Here is a 19,064-nt window from a genome sequence, read left to right as displayed (position 1 = left end):
ATATGTAGAATTTTTATGCATTCATCTATTGATAGGCATCTAGGCAGGTTCCATAGCTTAGCTTTTGTGAATTGTGCTGCAGTGAGAATGCTAGTATCTCTATAGTGTTCTGACTTCAGTTCTTTTGAGAATATAATGAGAAGTGATACAGCTGGATCAAATGGTAGCTCTTTTTAATTTTTGAAGAGCCTCCTTATGGATTTCCATAGTGATTGTATTAACTTACATTCCCACTAGCAATGCAGAAGAGTTCCTCTTCATCCTCACCAGCATTTTCTGGGTACTGATAGTCATTCTGACTAGGAAAAGATGGAATTCCAGTGAAGTTTGATTTGTATTTTCCTAATGGCTAAAGATGTTGAGCATTTTTCATATGCTTTTTTGCCATGTGTACTTCTTTTGAGAAGTATCTGTTGAATTCATTTGCTCTTTTAGTGATTAGGTGTTTTTGTTGTTGTTGTTGTTCTTTATTTATTCTGTATATTAATCCTTTGTGACACAGGTAACTAGGAAAGATTTTCTCTCAATCTGTAGGTAGTCTGTTCATTCTCTTGCTTCCTTTGCTGTGGAGAAGCTTTTAAATTTGATGTAATCCCATTTGTTGATTCTTACCATTATTTTCTGTGATATTGGAATCTTGTGCAGGAAGTCTTTGTTTGTACTTATAGCTTCAAGTGTTTCCCCGTGTTCTCTTCTAGGAGTTTTAGAGCTGTAGATCTTATACCTAAGTTTTGATCCATTGTGAATTTATTTTTTTATACAGGGTAAGAGATAGGGACCTAGTTTGAATCTTCTACATATGGATGCCCAGTTTTCCTAGCACATGTGTTGATGTGACTGTTTTTTCGATATATGCTTTTGATCCTTTGTCAAGAATCAGATGGCTATAGTTGTGTGGATTTGTCTCTGTGTCTTCTATTGTATTCCACTGGTCCACATGTCTCTTTTTGTGCCAGTGTCATCCTGTTTTTGTTACTATGGCTTTGTATTATATTTTGAAACTGGGAATTTTGATACCTTTAGCACTGCTCTTTTTAGTCAAGATTGCTTTGGCTATTCTATTTCTTTTGTACTTCCATATGAATTTCAGTATCGTTTTATTTTCTAATTTTGGAATAATGTCTTTGGAATTTTGGTGAGAATTTCAGTGAATCTGTATATTCCTTTTTCTAATGTGGCCATTTTAATAAAATTAATTTTGCTGATATGTGAGTATAGGAGTCTTTCTATCTTTTAGTGTCTTCCTTGAATTATTTCATCAATGTTCTATATTTTCCATCATAGAGTTCTTCTTCCTCCTTAGGTTTGTTCCTCAGTATTTTAATTTTTTTCAAGCTATTGTGAATAGAATTAAAAAAATTTTTCCTCAGCAGATTTACTATTGGTATATAGAACAGGTGTAGACTTCTGCTTGCTTACTTTGTATGCTGCTACTTTGCAGGATTTATCAGATGCAAAAGTCTTCTGGTGGATGTTTTAGGGTCTTCTAGGTAAAGGATCATATCATCTGCAAATAGGGGTAATTTGATCTCTTCCTTTCCTATTTGTGTCTCTTCTTTCTCTTGCCTAATTGCTGGAATTAAGTCCTCAGGTACTGTGGTGACCCTAAATGGTGAGAGTGGACACCCTAATTTCATTTCTGAGTTTAGAGCAGTGGTCCCCAACCTTTTTGACACCAGGAGCAGGTTTTGTGGAAGCCTTTTTTTCTGTAGACTGGAGTGGTGGGTGTATGGGTGGTGGTTTGTGGGTGATTCGGATGCATTACTTATTGTGCACTTTATTTCTATTATTATTATATTGTAATGACAGAAAGGAAAATGCAGCTCCCAACCTGCTAGATGTTAGATATGCTGAGTTTGTGTCCCCTGTAATCAAAGAATGAATTCTAAGGAACAGTAGATGTTGAAAGTAGGAAAAATTTATTGAGAGATAGCTCTTGAGAGATAGTAGGGACCAGAAAGTAGGTTGCCATAGAGCCCACTTATATGAGAATGTTTTATAGAGCAGAATCACAAGGTAGATACAATATGGGTCCAATTATAATCAACCAATAAGATTTTAAGTATAGCTGCTTAGGTAATATTGACCCAGTAGGAAGCAGATCAGTAGCAAGTATACATGAAAGAACGAAGAAATTTTTAGGAAGGGATGGGTCTGGAGGTCACCTACGTGGGTGACTGATGTCTATCTAGACTTAGTTAGACCAGGTGATACCAATCATAATATAATCTCAGGTTATTGCCTTTCCTTAGTGGGGTATGTAGATCTGGTCTTCCATCTTTATCTTGAGACCTGGCCTTTGACAGATGCACCTCTAGTCATAGTTGTAATGTGTTCTCATCTTCTGCACTCTCTTGAGGGCCTAGCCCTGTCTGACTGTCTATAATATTTTTACCTAACTTAGTTGTCTATAATTGTAATATATAATGAAATGATATACAGCTCATACCAATGCAGAATCAGTGGGAGCCCTGAGCTTGTTTTTTTTTTTGTATCTGGATGGTACTCTCTGGAGTTGATAGGAGACAGTGATGTCTGAAGTGTGTTGCTTATATCCTGTCCCCTCTATAATTTCATTTTGGTTGCTGTCCTTGCAGAAAATCCTGCTTCATAAAGGCAGAATTTTGGAAATGGAAGCAGGGTTTTTAGTGTATTTGGCAATCTCAGGATATTCACCTTGATTTTAATCTAGAATATACAGATTTGAAGTTGTCTCAAATATACTTTTTGCCTCCGTCTCTGCCTCTGCCTCTAATCTCTATATCTGTCTCCCTTTGTATCTCTTCTAGGTCACATTCCCATATACCTCCCTCTAATCAGGGCCTACCTCCTAACAAGTCACTCCTATGAGCCTGCTACCTTCCTTACACATGAGAATTTGGGGGGACATTATATATCTAAGCCATAACACTTGGATTCATTGGTAAAACCCTACCAAGCTGGTCTCTGGTAAAGTAGTTTCACTTAATAATAGATCTTGATAAAGTGAAAAGAATGTTTAAAAATGATACTCCCTAACCCAACTAGCAGCAGGAAGGGATTTTTTTCTAGCCATCCCTATAATAACTTGACAGGGCTCCTGTAGGCAAACTCATGGAACTGTACACACCTGCCAATTCCTCCCTTTTGGAGTCCTTTTAACTCTCAAACTTGCTCACACTGATTCTCCAGTAATGTATTCATTAAAGATTAGATTTTCTTATCCTGGTACTTTCTGATTTCCATGGACCTTTCTGCTCTTGGTTTTTAATTCTAGTGAACTATTATTTTTCTGTATCCTCCTGATTTTTCAGTTTTGGAGGTATTGGTTTGCCTAATGATCTAAATTATTTGATAGATTTAAAGGAATTATATATTTTCAGTTTATATTGTTCTCATTTGAATGAATCAAATAAATGATATAAGTAGTTTCCCCTCTAGCATTACACTAAATGACATGACTTCTCATAACCTGATATATTGCCCTTAATTAAATGATTATTGCTCTTTAACCTTTTATTTCTCACTTTGTAGAAAGCTCAAAAATAAGTTTTGCTTTCAAGTGCTGTTCATTCTTATCACTTCCTCTTACTCCATTTACTATTGTTTTAATTGTTGTGGTTGCATTACTTTTCTATTTCTTATGAAAACTTAATCCATTTTGAAAGTAGTTTAGTATTAGCAGTGAATTAACTATACTCAAATATTGCCTGGTAGAGTTTTAGGTCTTGTGTTGTAACTCTTTTGTTGTTGTTCTGTTTTGTTTCTATGTCATACTTAATTAGTATCCTTCTTTTGCTCTATAGATGTCTCTGGACCATGATTTGAATTATCCATTTCTTGGCATTTTCCATAATAAATTATTTGTTTCAGACATACTTTTTCTTGTAACTCTTTATATTTTATATTTTATTGTTCTTCTGAGTTTTGTTTGCTATTTTAATGTTACCTTAAGCCAGACCATTAGGGATTTACTCTGATATCTATGAAGGTTTGTTGAAAAAGTTTCAAAAAGCTAAACTTTAAATTGCATTTTATTGCATATAACTTACGCTTTCCTTACTTAAAGTAGATCATTTAGAGCATATTTCATTAGGAAAATACGTTGAATTATACATACTTATACATTTTTGAGAGTTTATCAGCCCTCTTCTCTTAAAAGTGCCTCTTTATGTAATGGTACTAATTATGCAATGTACTACCGTATTCACCAACCTAATTATTGGGTATGATAGTTTGGGTTAACCACTAACCCACATTATTATGAGTTTTAAGTTATAAATTAGGTATTTGTTTGTCCTTATGAAGAATTAAATACATCCAAATGGCATACTTTATTAAATAATCTCATAAATTTGTATATTGGTATCATTTATATTGTCAGTGCCTGTTAAGTGTAGCTCAGTTTAATTGGAAAAACCTGGTAAAACTTTCAAGTTACTGAGTTCTTCCCAGAGTCCAAAATAGATGAGGGATACTAAAGTTTTAAAAGACAGGCCTATACAGATTTTTTAGGACTTACAAAGTTCACATCTTTGAATTTATCATTCAGTCTCAGTTTCTTCTGAAACATTTAGTAATTTTAGTATATGTGCTGCTGAAGCGAGCACTGTAACATTTAGTAATATAGCTTGAAAGATAATATGGGTATGTAGAAAAATAATTAGCAAGACTATAAGTAATATAATACATGAATAATATATGCAATATAGACATTTAGAAATAACAAGAATTCATGGAGGTGGTGGTGTTGGAAGTTGAATTTAAATACAGATAAGACGTGTGAGTAGCAAAAACAACTATGAATTGTGGGTGGGCCATTCTTGTACAGTGTATCTATTTTTATGCTGTTCAGTTGATATCAGATGCAATTTGACATAGTTTAGTAGTTAAAACAGAAGTAAAAATTAATACTATGCTGAGGTGTCATTCATACCCACTGGATTTGTAAAACATTCCCAAGTGTGAGCCTTAAATGTTGGTGGAGAAACTGAATGATGCAAACTCTTGAAATGTAGATAGCCAGTGGCTTAGGAAGTTTACCTCTTATATAAACTTTTAGAGAAGTGTTTTTTAGACTTCTATTAATATGGTTCCACACCGTTACATTTTACTTCATTATGTGTTATATACACACTTTAAAGAAAACTTCATAAAGTAGTTGTCCTTGATACACATAATAAAGGTACAATACTGACATCAAATATGAATTTCATAATATGTAAAATAAAAATTATATTCCAAGTTAAACATCACAAAATTTAGGCAGTGTTTTAATTTGTGTAGTAGATCTGTTTATTTTTATATGTTTGTTCTTATTGGCATGCTTTTTTCTGCTAAGAATTTGCATATCATTTATAATTTTTATTGTATCCATTTTTTAAAAATGTCAGTTTGATGATGAAACCGATTTAATGACCCATTATTAGATTGGTATCTATAGTTTGAAAAATACTGCTTGGGAGAGATTCTTGCTTATATATAGCAGGGAATTTGCTTTAAAGTGTTTATAGCCACATTGTTTCTGTGCACCTCTTTCCCCTCGAATGTGGAAAAGCTAAAATGTATACTGACAAAAAACAGATAAATATTTTATAGTATATTTATGTAACAACCATAATATACACCAAAGTAGTTGTACTGCTTCTGTATAATCAATATGGATGAATTTGGGAGCACAAATTGAAGAAAAATAGCCAAAGTATGTGTAATACTTTGAGTTTAACTTGTAGTTAGTTTAAAAATAAGCTAAACTCTATAATATATTAAATAGGCATATATGTCTTCAAAGTATAAAGAAAAGCAAGAGAAAAATAAGAAACAGAGTTCAGGATAGTGATTAACCCCAAAGGGGATAGGAGGTGTTAAAAGATAAGAGAACATATACAACAAATATACAGACTTCTAAGATAATGGTACATTTGTATTTTAGGTATGTCAGGATATTTCTGGTTACTTTTTCGTTTATTCTTCACCTGGTTAACAGATTATTTTTTTAACATTCAGTATATAAAATATTTTAGTAAAGTAACATACAATCAACCATTAAAATCACAACTTTTGAATATTCAATATAGAAAATATCCTCAATTTATTCCTTAAACTCAATCCATTTTACATTCTGTCCCTGAATCTTACGCTAAATTTCACTTCATTCTCAAGTCCTATGGAGCAATTTGGATAAGGAATAAAAACAGGAGTATATAATATATTGGTAGTTAGAAATCAGTGTCAGTGACAGACCAGAGATCGAATAAAGGCCAGTTTCTGAGTCATTTAGATATCTTTAAGTTAATGAGAAGACTGACTAAAAATTACATCACTCTAAATATTGTGAATACTCTATCTACAGGATAAGAGATTTGTTTGATACTCAAATTTAACAGTTTTTATACTTTAAAATTATTTTTGCCTTTAAATGTTTTTCTGAAGAAGTTTTCCAGGTGACATTTCAAAAAGAGTATAATTCTTATTTTGGGTATACATGTATTTGCTTTACTAGAATGTTTTATAAAATTTTATTTTTTTCCTGTTGTACGCTCAAATTCTGAAAGTTTATTTCTGGGTATAGGTTAACATTTAGTGTCCATTTGTCATCTTAAACTTATAAATAAATAACACACTTGAACGTTTTAGGTAAAATCCATGGGCTTGTCACAAGAAATGAGAATTGTGATGATAGATTTTGTTATGAAAGCAAGTTAATCCTATCTTTAGCAGTTGAAATCTAAAACAAGGAAAAATATATTTTTTAAATATACTGGTTTACTGATGATTCAGTTTTTTTTTTTTCACAGAGAGAATCATTACTAAAACAGGAAATAAATGACCTTGTAAAACAGAAGATTGAAGTAGATGAAGAAAATGCTTTCTTGAGAAAAGAATTCAGTAACTTGCAAAAGAAATTTGAAGATAAAAGTCAAGAAGTTAAGGTGTGTTGACTTGTACATAGTTTTATAGGAATGTTGCTTTGAAGTCCTGCTTTAAGCTTTGTCAGCCTTTGTGGCACAGAAAGTGACAGGCTTGGAGGAAAAATTGCCGTAGGCCCTGCTGTACCATAGTTTTCTCACATGTAAAAACTCTGATAAAGATGCTTTAAAGCTACGACTCCAAGCTTTATAACTTTCAGATTAATAGTTAATTATGGAAATGGAGCTAAGAAAGTAGGAGTGTGAATGTGTGGCTTCTTTTAATTAGATTCTGACGGGACTGGCATTATTAATTGATAAAACCCAGGTCTGGGAGGATATGTCTGTGTGGGTCTCAAAAATAGCTGGGGACAGCATCAAAGGCAGCTTGATCAATTAATGGGCTCTTTGCAAATGTGTACTCATCAAAGCTGTCATCCCGTGAAAAAATATGACCCATCCACCTGCATGAAAAGAGGCCAATAAAAGTGCACAGGTGACCTTGGCCATCAAGTACAGAGCAAGCTGCTATGCGGGTAAAACTGCGCAGTTTATATTTGCTGATTAGTTCTCACCTTTTTTTCTTTTTGTTTATCGGCCCTCATGGTACTGTTCTACAGGACACTAAGGAGTGTGTACAGAATAAAGAAGAGCAGAACAGACTGCTTATAAAAAATCTGGAGGGAGAAAATGAGAAATTGAGTATCTGCTGTGCTGACCTGCTAAATGACCTGGAGAAACTGAGGAAGGAGGAAACACATTGGAGAAAAGAAAAATGCAGCATTGATGCAAAAGTAAAGGTACACATCAAAAACAGAATTCACACTATAATTTTGGGTCTAATTTCTTATAGGTAGTTTAAAACATGTTATTTTTTTAAATAGCGAGTTATATATTCAAATCCACCATTGGGGACTAGCATTAATTTATATTCTTTCACTTAAGACCCACAGCTTTTTAAAAATTGATGTTGCAAAGCAGGAAACTGACTTCAAATAGTTATCCTAAAATGCAATCATTAAAAAATAAAGGCCATTGCAATTTGAGATAAAATGTATTTTGAAAAAAAAAACATACTTAGAATCATGGGCTTTGACGTTTTAAAATTAAGGCTTAAATTTATAAATATATCTAGAATTTGTTGCAATTTATTTTGAAGACTATTTTCTAGAGCCCTTAAAGTGTAAAAAAATTCTATAAAACAGCTAAAAAACTGATATGTTTCTGAGGTAGTGATTCTTTGGTTTAAAAATTTCAAATACAGTTTTAATAGAAGATAATGGTTGCAATCACTCATGTCTACATCCTTTCTGATCAGTATTTTTCAAAATAATAATATTTTTGTGACATTCTCTTTGTCTTGACTTTTTGTTCACTTATTTTCCCATTATTTTTCAAGATTTTCTTTTGCCTTGCATTTTATTGAAAAAGGTGGAAACAAGGCAATCTGGTAGTCTTTTTATGTATGTACATAGTCAAAGAAAACGTAATATAAATAAATATATGTAGATACACATATCCCACAATAGCATAGATATATTACATGGATGCGTGTGAGTGCACATGTGTAGGAATATTTAAGTTAGGGGGAAGTATTGTTTGAATGTAAGATCTAGTCCATTTCAGATATGTAAGAGAGTATATTAGGTATTAGTGCACAGAAAATGACTGAGCATTCAGGAAATTGAATCCTGGTCATTTATTTTCTTAATTTTTTATGTTTCTTCAAATCCTTGGATTTATTTTTACATTTTTACTTTCCTGATTTTTTTTTTTTTTTTAAGAAGGGCCTTTCTGTGTTGTTCAGGCTGGTCTTGAACTCCTGGGTTCAAGTGATCCCTGTGTCTCTCAGCCTCCCAAGTTGCCAGGACTACAGGCATACACCATCATGTCCAGCTTAATAGTGCTCTTTAAAACACAAAAGTTTTCATCTGGAGGACATTTAATTTATCTGTGTTTTTATTATTGTTACTCAGGTTTTTGGTGATGTATCTAACAACAATTTTGACAACTTTTTAATGTGGTGTGAAATGTGGGTCTACTTTCTTTTATGTTTGTTAATTCAATTGTCCCAGAACCATAATTGAATATCATTTGACTGTAATTATGATAGTTTATTCTTTGACCTCCATTTATTCCTTTGATGTATACAACTACCTTCATGTCTTTATCACACTGTCTTGGATTACTATACATTTGTAGAAGGTTTTCAAACTTGAAATGTGTATGTCTCCAAATTCATTTTTCTTTTTCAAGGTTGGCTCTGCTGTGTTTCTTCCATTTCCATATGAATTTTAGAATCAAGGTTGCCATTTCTACAAATTCAGCTGGGTTTTGACACTTTGAAAGAAGGTCAATTTGAGGGATAAGAATTACCAGTGTAACGGTAGTAGGTCTTCTGATCTATGAACTATGATATCTTTCATCTAATTCTATTTAAATGTCTGTCAACAATGTTTGGAGCTTCATAGTATAATTTTGCTGTTATTTAAGTAATTGTATTCCTATGAATTTTATTCTTTTTAATGATATTATAAGTGGAATTGTTTCTTTATTTCCTTTTCAGATCTTTCATTTTTTTCCTTTTCAGATCTTTCATTTTTTTCCTTTTCAGATCTTTCATTTTTTAGTGTATAGACATTAATGTTTATATATTGAACTTGTGGACTGTAATCTTTCTGAACAACTTCACTAATTTTAATAGGTTTCTGGTAGATTTATCAGGATCTTCTACATATAATACAGTATGCAAATAGAGTAATTTTATTTCTTCCTTTTTAGACTGGTCGCTTTTTTTTTGTAACAGGGATCAAAATCAGGACCTTGCACTTGCAAAGCAGGTGGTGGCACCACTGAGCTAAATCCCTAGAGGATGCTTTTTATTTGATTTTATTTCATATTGTCCTGACCAGAGCTTTTAGTATAGTGTTGAATAAAGGAGTGTGCATATCCATGTCTTGTACTTGATCTCAGGAGGAAAACATTCACTTTTTTTACCCTAAAGTATGACATTAGCTCCACTCTTTTAAAAATGTTACTTTGTTTGATTGAAGAAATTCTTTTATTCTTAGCTTGAGTATTTTTAATCATGAAATAGTGTTGAATTTTAGTAAATGCTTTTTTCCAGTTCTGTTGAGATGATTATATAGTTTTGGTCTTTTTTTATTGGTGCAGTGCAGTACTGGCAAACTTTGAGCTTTCAGTGATAACAAACAGACTGCTGTTGCACATGTGCAATAGGTTCACCATCACTACTATAGTGAATTACATTAACTGATTTTTGGATGTTAAACCAACCTTATATTATTGATACATTTTTTGTCTTTGTCTGATTTTAGTATCACGGTAATGCTGGTCATAGAGAATGAGTTAGGAAGTGTTCCACAGGCCCACTTTCAGAACAGTTTGAGAAAGAATGTTGTTACTTCGTTAAATGTTTAATAGACTTCACCAGTAAAGCTGTGTAATCATGGACTTTTTGTATTGGAAGGTTTTGATGACTGATCCAATCTCTTTGTCAATTATGGGTCTATTGAGATTTCCTGTTTGAGTCAATTTAGGTAATCTTTTTATTTCTAGTAGTTTGTCCACTTCATTTCTTGTCTAGTTTGTTGATATACAATTGTTAATAGCACCTTTACTAATTCTTTTTATTTTTTGTGTGGTTGGTAGTAATGGTCTCATTTCATTTTGATTTTTGTGGATCCTTCAATATCCACAGGGAATTGGTTCCTGAACCCTCTGCAGATAGCAAAATGAGAATGTTCAGATCTCTTGCATATCACCCCACACACTTTAAATAATTTCTGGAGTACTTGTAATACTTAATACACCGTAAATTTTATGTAATTAGTTGTCATACTGTATCATTTAGGGAATAGTGACAAGAAAAATATCTACCTATCCAGTACAGGTGCAACTTTTATTTTGAATATTTTATCCCAGGTTGGTTGAATGCAGGGTACTGATCTCACTGTTCTATAGAGGTGATTGTATTTGCATCTTTTCTCTATTCCTTTGACAGTCTAACCAAGAAGATTGTTAGTTTTGCTTGTCTTCAAACAATCATCTTTAACTGATACTTTGTTGTTTAAAACTGATTCTTTATTGTTTACTTCTGTGTGAAAAAGTCTTCACTTTAGTCTTTGTTTTCTCATATTATCTTTGCAGTTTGGTATTCTTTTTCTTGTTTTTCAAGGTACAAATTTAGATTATTAATTCGAGATATATCTTCTCTTAAATGTAAGCATCTGTAACTCCAACTTTTCCTCTGAGCAGTACCTTTGTACTCTGCTGTAAGTTGTCATATGTTTTTATTTGCATTTGTCTATGATTTTTTTTGAGACAGGGTCTCACTTTATAGCTCAGGCTGGCCTTGAACTCACTATGTACCCAATATGGGCCGGGGATTTAGCTCAGTGGTTCTGCCACCTGCCTTGTAAGTGCAAGGTCCCAAGTTCAATCCCTGGTACCAAACAACAACAACAACAACAACAACGACAAACAAACAAATAAAAATGAAAACTGTCTACTCCATATGGATTTAAACTCACAGGCAATCTTCCTGCCTCAGCTTCCTGGGTGCCAGATCTATAGGTGTGCACCATCTTGCCCAGCTGTATCTATAAATATTTTAAATTATCTGTGATTTCCTGTTTTATCAGTTGGTTGGTTAATTCTCTACGTGTGAATTTTCTTTTCTCTACTGCTGTTGATATCTAGCTTCATTTCTTTTGAGTTCAGAGAAGATGATTGATTTAATGTTTTTAACTTTATTTACAGTTGTTTTATGGCCTGGTGCATGGTTTGTTCTGGAAACTGTTCCATGTGTACTTGAGAATAATGTGTATTCTACTGTTTTGGGGTAGTTTTTATGCCTGCTAAGTTTAGTAGGTTTCTAGTGTTATTTAAGCTTTCTACATTCCTATTGACTTTTTGTATAGGTGTTATATTTTTACTTAAAATAGAGTTTGAACATCTTACTTGCATTGAATTTTCTGTTGTTACTTTTAGTTCTTTGTTTACTTTCTCTAGTTTGGTTCTCTCATGTGGTTCATATATGTTTTATAATTACTGTATATTCTTGTTGAATTGCCCCTTTGATCAATATATAATGCCTTCCCTTGTCTCATGTTACAGTTTTTGACTTAAAATCTAATTTGTCTGATATTATACCCATCACAGATCTATGTGGTTTATTGTTTGCGCTGAATGTTTTCCTATCCTTTTTTTCCCATCCTTTCAATGTATTTGTATCTAAAATGAATCTCTTGAAGACAACATATAGTTGCATCTTACCAAGATCTTCCTTTTTATCCACCTTACCACTGTCTACGCCTTTTGATAAGTTTAATTCACTTATACTTTGAGGAAGAGTAGCGTAATAAACAGCTTCTGCCATTTTTGGTTTCTTTATGTATTACAGTTCTATTGTCCTTCTTTTCTTTTATTGTTGCCTTGTTTTGTATTTAGTTGGATGTTAAACCAATCTTATACTATTGATACATTTATTATGGATATACTTAGTATTTAGTGGTACACTTTGATTTATTTTTAATTGTATATGTGTGTGTGTATGTTCTGTGACATTTTCTTTGTGACTACTATGGAGATTACATTTATCATCTATTTTAGTCACTTTCTTCATCACTGGGACACAGCACCCAGCATCTGCAACTGAAGGGAGGAGAGGTTTATTTTGTGTCACATGTCAGAAGTTTTGGCAGGCTTCAACGCAGAAAGAACATGGTGGAAAGGACTGGGAGGAGGAAAGCTGCTCATGGTCATGGGTCATGGTGGCCAGGCAGCAGAGGAGAGAAGTAAGAGAGGAAGAAATGCCCGCCCAAGTCACATCCACAGGGACCCTCTCTTAACCAGACCTCACCTCCCAACAGCAAGCCAGCTCTAGCACCACCATAGTCCAGTCACCTTCTGAAAGTCCTGCCTGCGAATGTGTGAGACTCTTGGGAGATATCTAGATATTAACTATAACATTCTACTTCCTGGCTTCCAAAAGATTCATTAACTTCTTCATGCAAAATGCATTTACATTTCAGAGTCTCCAGAGTTTTAACAATTTAGCATTACTGAAAAATCCAAGTCCAAGGTCTCCTCTGAGACTTAAGGTAAACTCATAGCTGTGAGCCCTTGTTGAAAAACAAACAAACAAACTGCTGGCATTCAAGGGCACAGGGTAAATACTTCAATTCTAAAAGGGAGGAATAGTTATATAGAAACCAATGGAACCAAAGTAAGACCGAAATCATCAGGGAAAGCATTCAGTCCCATAGCTCTTCCTCTATGTTCAGCACTCAGGCAAAGATGTGAACTCTGAATGGATTGGGTGGCCCCACCCTATGGCATTCATATCTCCTTTCTTGGGTTGCTTTGGTCACTGGCTGTAATATTCCTCAGTAGCCATGCACTCTAGACTTTTTTTTTAACTTTCTGGGGTTTCCATTGCACTTTTGGTTTTACTCTCAGTTTTATGTACTGCTCTTTCAGGAGTGTGCCTCCTGCCCTCCCAGGCCTTTTCTGATATTTGAATGAAAGCCCCCATGAACCTATATCTCTTATATTTTATATGCCTATAAAAGAAGCACCATGTGTATGATATCAAGGTGAGTCTCCACTTGGAGCAGTAGCTGAGCCCCTTTGAATGATGGCTGCAGAGGCATCTGAGTATCTAAATGACTGAGCTTTGGAAACTCTTTCCTAGTTGTCCCTAAATAAGGCTGTCTTCTCAAAGCAAAGTCTTACTTTTGTACTCTTGAGCCTATGAAGTTTGGAGGTCGTGCTGATTCCTTACATGAACTCAAGGCATCTTTTCTATCCCCTGGTGTAAAGTACATCATGGCTTCCTTTTTTTTGAGCACAGGGTCTCACTATAAAGTTGAGACTGACCTGAAACTCACTGTGTAGCCCAGGCTGATCTTGAACTCACAGTGATCCTCCTGCCTCAGCCTCTCCAGTGCTGGGATTGCAGGCATGCACCACCACAGCTGGTTGCATGGCTTCTTTTTAATGCTAATCTTCTTAGAAAGCAAGCTTTTCCCAAACTTTTACAGGCCCTAGATTTATAGACACTTTGTTTCTAGCCACCTGAAAAATATTTGAAATTAATTAGCTCTGCTTTTTTGTCTTGATTCTTATGGTAGATATGGAGGAATACTCATGTCAGAGCCTCAGCTTTGGGTTGCTTCAAAATTTCCTCCACTAAATTAATTAGCCTGCCACCCTTAACCTCAGTCTCTCGCAAACTCATAGCACTGAAAAAAAATATAGATATATTTTCTGCCAAAGCCTAACACACATGATTTTGAGTCCAACTTCTGGTGGTGTCCTCATTCCCAACTGAAACCTTCTGAGCCTGGTCTTTTACTTGGTCTTTTACATCCTGCCTCCTTCTACCAGGTTATACTGCCTACCAACAAGACAACTATAGTGCTCCCAAAATCTATTCACCTTCAAAATGTCCTGCCTATGAGTGCATAAGGCTCTTGGGAGATGTAAAACATGACACCATCCTAAATTTATAGCAATCTAATTTAAATTAATACCAGCATTCTGTAATATAAAATCCCTGCTTGAATGATGCTCTGTCCCTACACTGTATGTTGTCAGAAATTACATCTTTATACATAGTGTACTCAGTGATACAGATCTATATGTTTATGTATTTGTCTTTGAAGTAACGTAGGGAATAAGCAATACAGTTAAAAGCTGAATATAATAAAACATTTTTTATATTTTCCTTTGTTGAAATACTATATTTCCTTTTGCTGTAAATCTTTATTTTTTCATATGGCTTTGAGTTACTGCCTTGTCCTCTTTAATTTCTTTCTTTTTTTTTTTTTTTTTTTTTTTTTTTTGTATTTTAGTAAGATGTTTATTTTTTTTTATTAAGTTTATTGGTACATTTAGGGATACAGTGCAGTTACATTCATTGTTGGGATCATGTACCTTTACATGGCAAGTCTTGATTCTCATTTTTTTCCCCTTACCTCTGCCCTCCCTTCACCCCCTCCTCCCCTCCCCATCTACAAACACTTTATTTTCATCTTTTCATTCTCTCACATTTTTTTCTTTTCCCTTTTTGTTCTTCCCCTACGTATCACACCTTCCCTACACCTTTAGCTCCTTTCCTCCCATTTCTATCTGAAAGATCTTTTTAGCATTTATTGTAGCACAAATCTAGTGGTAATGATCTCCCTTGACTTTTGTTTATCTGCAAATGTCTTAATTTTCCCCAATTTTTGAAGGACATTTTTGCTAGGTATAGAATTCAGTATTGATTGTTTTTTTTTTTCCCCAGTACATTACATCTATCATCTCATTACTCCATGGTTTCTGATAAAAAATTACCTTTGAATCTCAGTGAGAATTCCTTGTTTGATGAGTCCCTTCTCACTTGCTGCTTTATTATTCTCTTATTTTTGATTGATTTTTTGTGAATTTTATTGTGATATGTTTTAGTGTGGGTCTGTTTCTGTTGAACTTATTTAGAGTCCATCAAGGTTTTTAGATTTGTAGATTTATGTGTGTCATCCAATTTGTGAATTTTTTGGCCATCAGTTAATCATATTATCTCTGTCTTTTGCTTCATGGTACTCCATCTGTCCCTAGGCTTAGTTCACTTTTTTGTTTTTGTCACTTTCTGTTCCTGAGATTCAATAATTACAAGTAATTAATAGTCTGCTAATCCTTTCTTTTGTCTGCTCAAATCTGCCATTGATCCCATTAGTGAATTTTTCATATCATGTATATTTTAGCTCCAGAATTTCTGTTTGACTTCTTTTAATAGTTTCTCTGTATATTCTTTTGTTTTATGCATACTGATTTCCTTTTATGTTTTAGGGGGTGGGGTTTGAGAGGTAATGAGGATTGAATCTTGAAGGCGCTACATTGTTAGCCTTCATTATTATTATTATTATTTTATGTATTTCATTTTTGATTTTTTGGTATCAAGGATTGAACTCAGGACCTTGCACTTGTGAAGCAGGCAGCAGTACTATTGAGCTAAATCCCCAGCCCCAATTTTTATTTTGAGACTAGATCTCACTAAATTCCCCAGTCTGGGCTTGAATTTGTAATCTTTCTGCTGCAGCCTTCTGGTGTTGGGATTACAGGCATATGCTACCACACACTGCTCTATGAGTCTTTTACTGTGTTGTTCTTTGGCTCTCAGACAGTCTTTCTGATAGTTGTTTTAGACTTATTGTGTAGTAAACCCAATACTGTACTGGAATCTACCACAGATATTCTGTCAATTTATTTTGTTTGTTTTTATGGACCGTGCTTTCCAGTTTTGTTGAATGCCTGTGATTTGTTATTGAAATTATTATCAAACACATTTGATGTATAATGTGGTAAAACTGGTAATCAAATTTACCACTTCTTGAAATGATTTTGAAATTGAAATTGCATTTGTTTAGTTACTTTTCCAATTTATTTTTGCAAAAACTATTCCTTGTTATCTATTATCACTGAAATGTGTTTTAGCTCATATTTAGAAAATGTTGTACTTAGATATTCCTTGAATGTCAGGAGGTAAAGCAAACAAACAAACAAATAACAACAAAAAACAAAGTAAATGTAAGTTGTAACCAAAAGATACAGTGTATCTTTAAATTTTGAAAATTATTATAGTAAAAGATACATTGCCGTTAATCCCTTATAAAATACTTTCCTTGCTTTGAACACATCTATCCCATTGTTCTTACCAATTTCTGAAGAAGTTCTAGAAAGTCCTTTCTCATGAATGTTTTTATGTGTGCTCTCATGGCTGTCTCTGTGTCCCAAGCTGACTCAGAATTTCTCTCTCTCATGGTCATTGGACTTTGGAGAGGAGCCAGAAGTGGCATGGTGACTGATCTGGTGAATAAGGTGGATAATAAGCACATGCCACAATATTTTTGTGTTGGATGACAGTGAACACCAGTGTTCACCTTATTTTTGACAATCCTCTGAAGGTAAGAAAAAGATTTCCAGAGCAGCTTTAGAAAGTGGCAAGAACGATGGGATAAATGCGTTTGATGCAAAGAGGAACAAATAATTTCAATAAACTTTCTTTAGTACTATTTAGTGTAGATTATTACTATTTTTTAATTTTTCCCTTGGGTAGCAGGGATTGAACTCAGGACCTTGTGCCACTGAGCTAAATCCCTGGCCCTGGAATTTGCTATTTCCTGTGTTACCCTGAAATGTTCCTTTGTTTTCCCCTTTGACCTATCATTTCTGACTTGGGAAAAAGATCATAGAAATTTCATAAAATGAGTTTGGAACCTCATTTTTCCATTCTTTATAATATTTCCCACAAGACTAGGTTATTCTTCAGTTGAAATGTTTTTTAGATCCTTCCTTTAAACCTGCAGGATTGGGTGCATTGTTTTGGTGAGTAGGTTTTGAATGGATGATAGTTTATTGACATTTTTTAAATATTTCATTATTATTTTAAACATTTTTTTACCTATTTATTTTGAATTTTTCATTTCAAATTGGAATGATAGTCATATGACTCAAACCTGACCATAACAGTGGAAAATGGTAAAAAGTTTTGTTTAATTCAATACTGTTCATTCAGAGTAAAGTTGTTTTTTGCCGAGAACCTTGGGAGTGTGAGTTGTGTAGTGCCCCCCCGTTTGCCTGGCTCTGCATTTGGGATTAGTTAACCTTCCAACCATGGAAACTCCAGCTGGAATTTTATCAGAGGTCTGGCTTTAAGACTGTCTGTACTCAAATGCATTTTTCTCATTTATTTTCTTCCCTTCTTTACATATTTAGAAGTAGAAGTGAAGTTTTACATCTTGTTTTTTTCTATTCTAGTAATTTAGGTTTTTCCTTAAAGTGTTTTCTAGGTATTTAAGCTTTTTGGAAGACTTATACTGGTATTTTCCAAAAATTTAAAAGTGTTTGTCTGAAACAGTCATTTGAATTTTTGTTCTCAAACCAGTCCTTTCTCTAATCTGCCACAGAGTGGCAAATGGAACCTCTCTTCACCTGTACGCCTAGGCCATCTTTGATTCCTGGCTTTGTCTTGCTTTCACAGAGACAACTCAGCAATAGGGCTTGATCATTTCTGTCTTCAGAATATATCTTGAAGCTTAATCTTCACCTCTTTCATTATCTGTCTGGTTTGGTTCAATTATTTGATTGGATGGATTCAGTAGCCTTCTGTCTCTCCTTCTGCTTTGACACTAGTTACAATTTTTTGCTTCCACAGCCTGAGTGTTCTGTTTTTTGGTTATATTTATTTCATCTTTCATTTGCAGTGGTTGTAATATTTCTGTTTTGTTATGATGGTGTTTACCTTTCCTTACTTTCTTGACTCTCTTTTTGAAGGTTAGAGTTTGTAAGGGTTCATCTTGAGTGGGAATGTTTTAATGTTCTTTATTTCCACCCCAGTGTTTACTTGTCCTTTTTAAGGCACTTTTGGTACTCCTGGCACTTAAGGGTACTCCAGTCTGAGACAAATCTTTTTCCATGCCAGGGGTTCCCTGTTTATCTCTGATATTTGACATAAATTAGACTGAATCTTGAGATAGGCATCTTTTACAGATCCTGCCTATGGTGGTGTAAAAAAAATTTCTTTTGTGTCTCCAGGCCAAGTCACAAAAACCTTTCCCTCCCTTCCTCCCTCCCTCCCTCCCTTCTTTCCTTCCCTTCTTCCTTTCACAATTCCCAGTTTTATTTTCTGAGTCTGAATTTTTATCCTGCTGAGCCTTTTCATAGTCTTAGTTACCTCTAAGTAGTAGTAGTTTAGCATCTGGCCAGCTTTAAAGAGAGTGAGTAGAGGGCTGGGGATTTAGCTCAGTGGTACTGCCCTCTGCCTCACAGGGACCTCAGTTTGATCCTGGTACCCAAAGAGAGTGAGTAGAGCACAGAGTCGGAAAGGTTTTTGCTTAACTCTCATCACTTTATGTCAGACCCATTGGCAGTTATTTTAATACTTTGAAAAAACTTCTCTTTTTTCCTTTGTTTCTGCTTTTTCTCCCTTCTTTATTCTTTTCTTCATTTATCAGCTTAATTACGTATCTGTCATTCCTTTTTTGGTAATAAATGGGAATTACTATTTCGAAAACTGCAGCATGATGAGCATTTTTGGAGTTAATGTAAGGTTTTTTTGGGGGGCAAACACTGTTCAGATACAATTTTTAATGAAGTAATAAAATTTATACA

General features: G+C 34.1%; 1 protein-coding gene across 1 annotated transcript in view; it reads left to right on the top strand.

Annotated features, from left to right (window-relative positions):
• Cntln (centlein) overlaps positions 1-19,064 on the top strand; it is a 285,607-nt gene that overhangs the window by 59,161 nt on the left and 207,382 nt on the right. Inside the window, exons 4-5 of the mRNA XM_033757653.1 lie at positions 6,777-6,911; positions 7,508-7,687. Coding sequence (XP_033613544.1) covers positions 6,777-6,911; positions 7,508-7,687 — 315 coding nt within the window. The remainder of the gene's footprint in view (positions 1-6,776; positions 6,912-7,507; positions 7,688-19,064) is intronic.

The sequence above is a fragment of the Fukomys damarensis genome, unplaced genomic scaffold (assembly GCF_012274545.1).
Source record: "Fukomys damarensis isolate Sample0158 unplaced genomic scaffold, DMR_v1.0_HiC HiC_scaffold_31, whole genome shotgun sequence".
NCBI lineage: Eukaryota > Metazoa > Chordata > Mammalia > Rodentia > Bathyergidae > Fukomys > Fukomys damarensis.
This window is presented reverse-complemented; position numbering and strand designations above follow the sequence as displayed.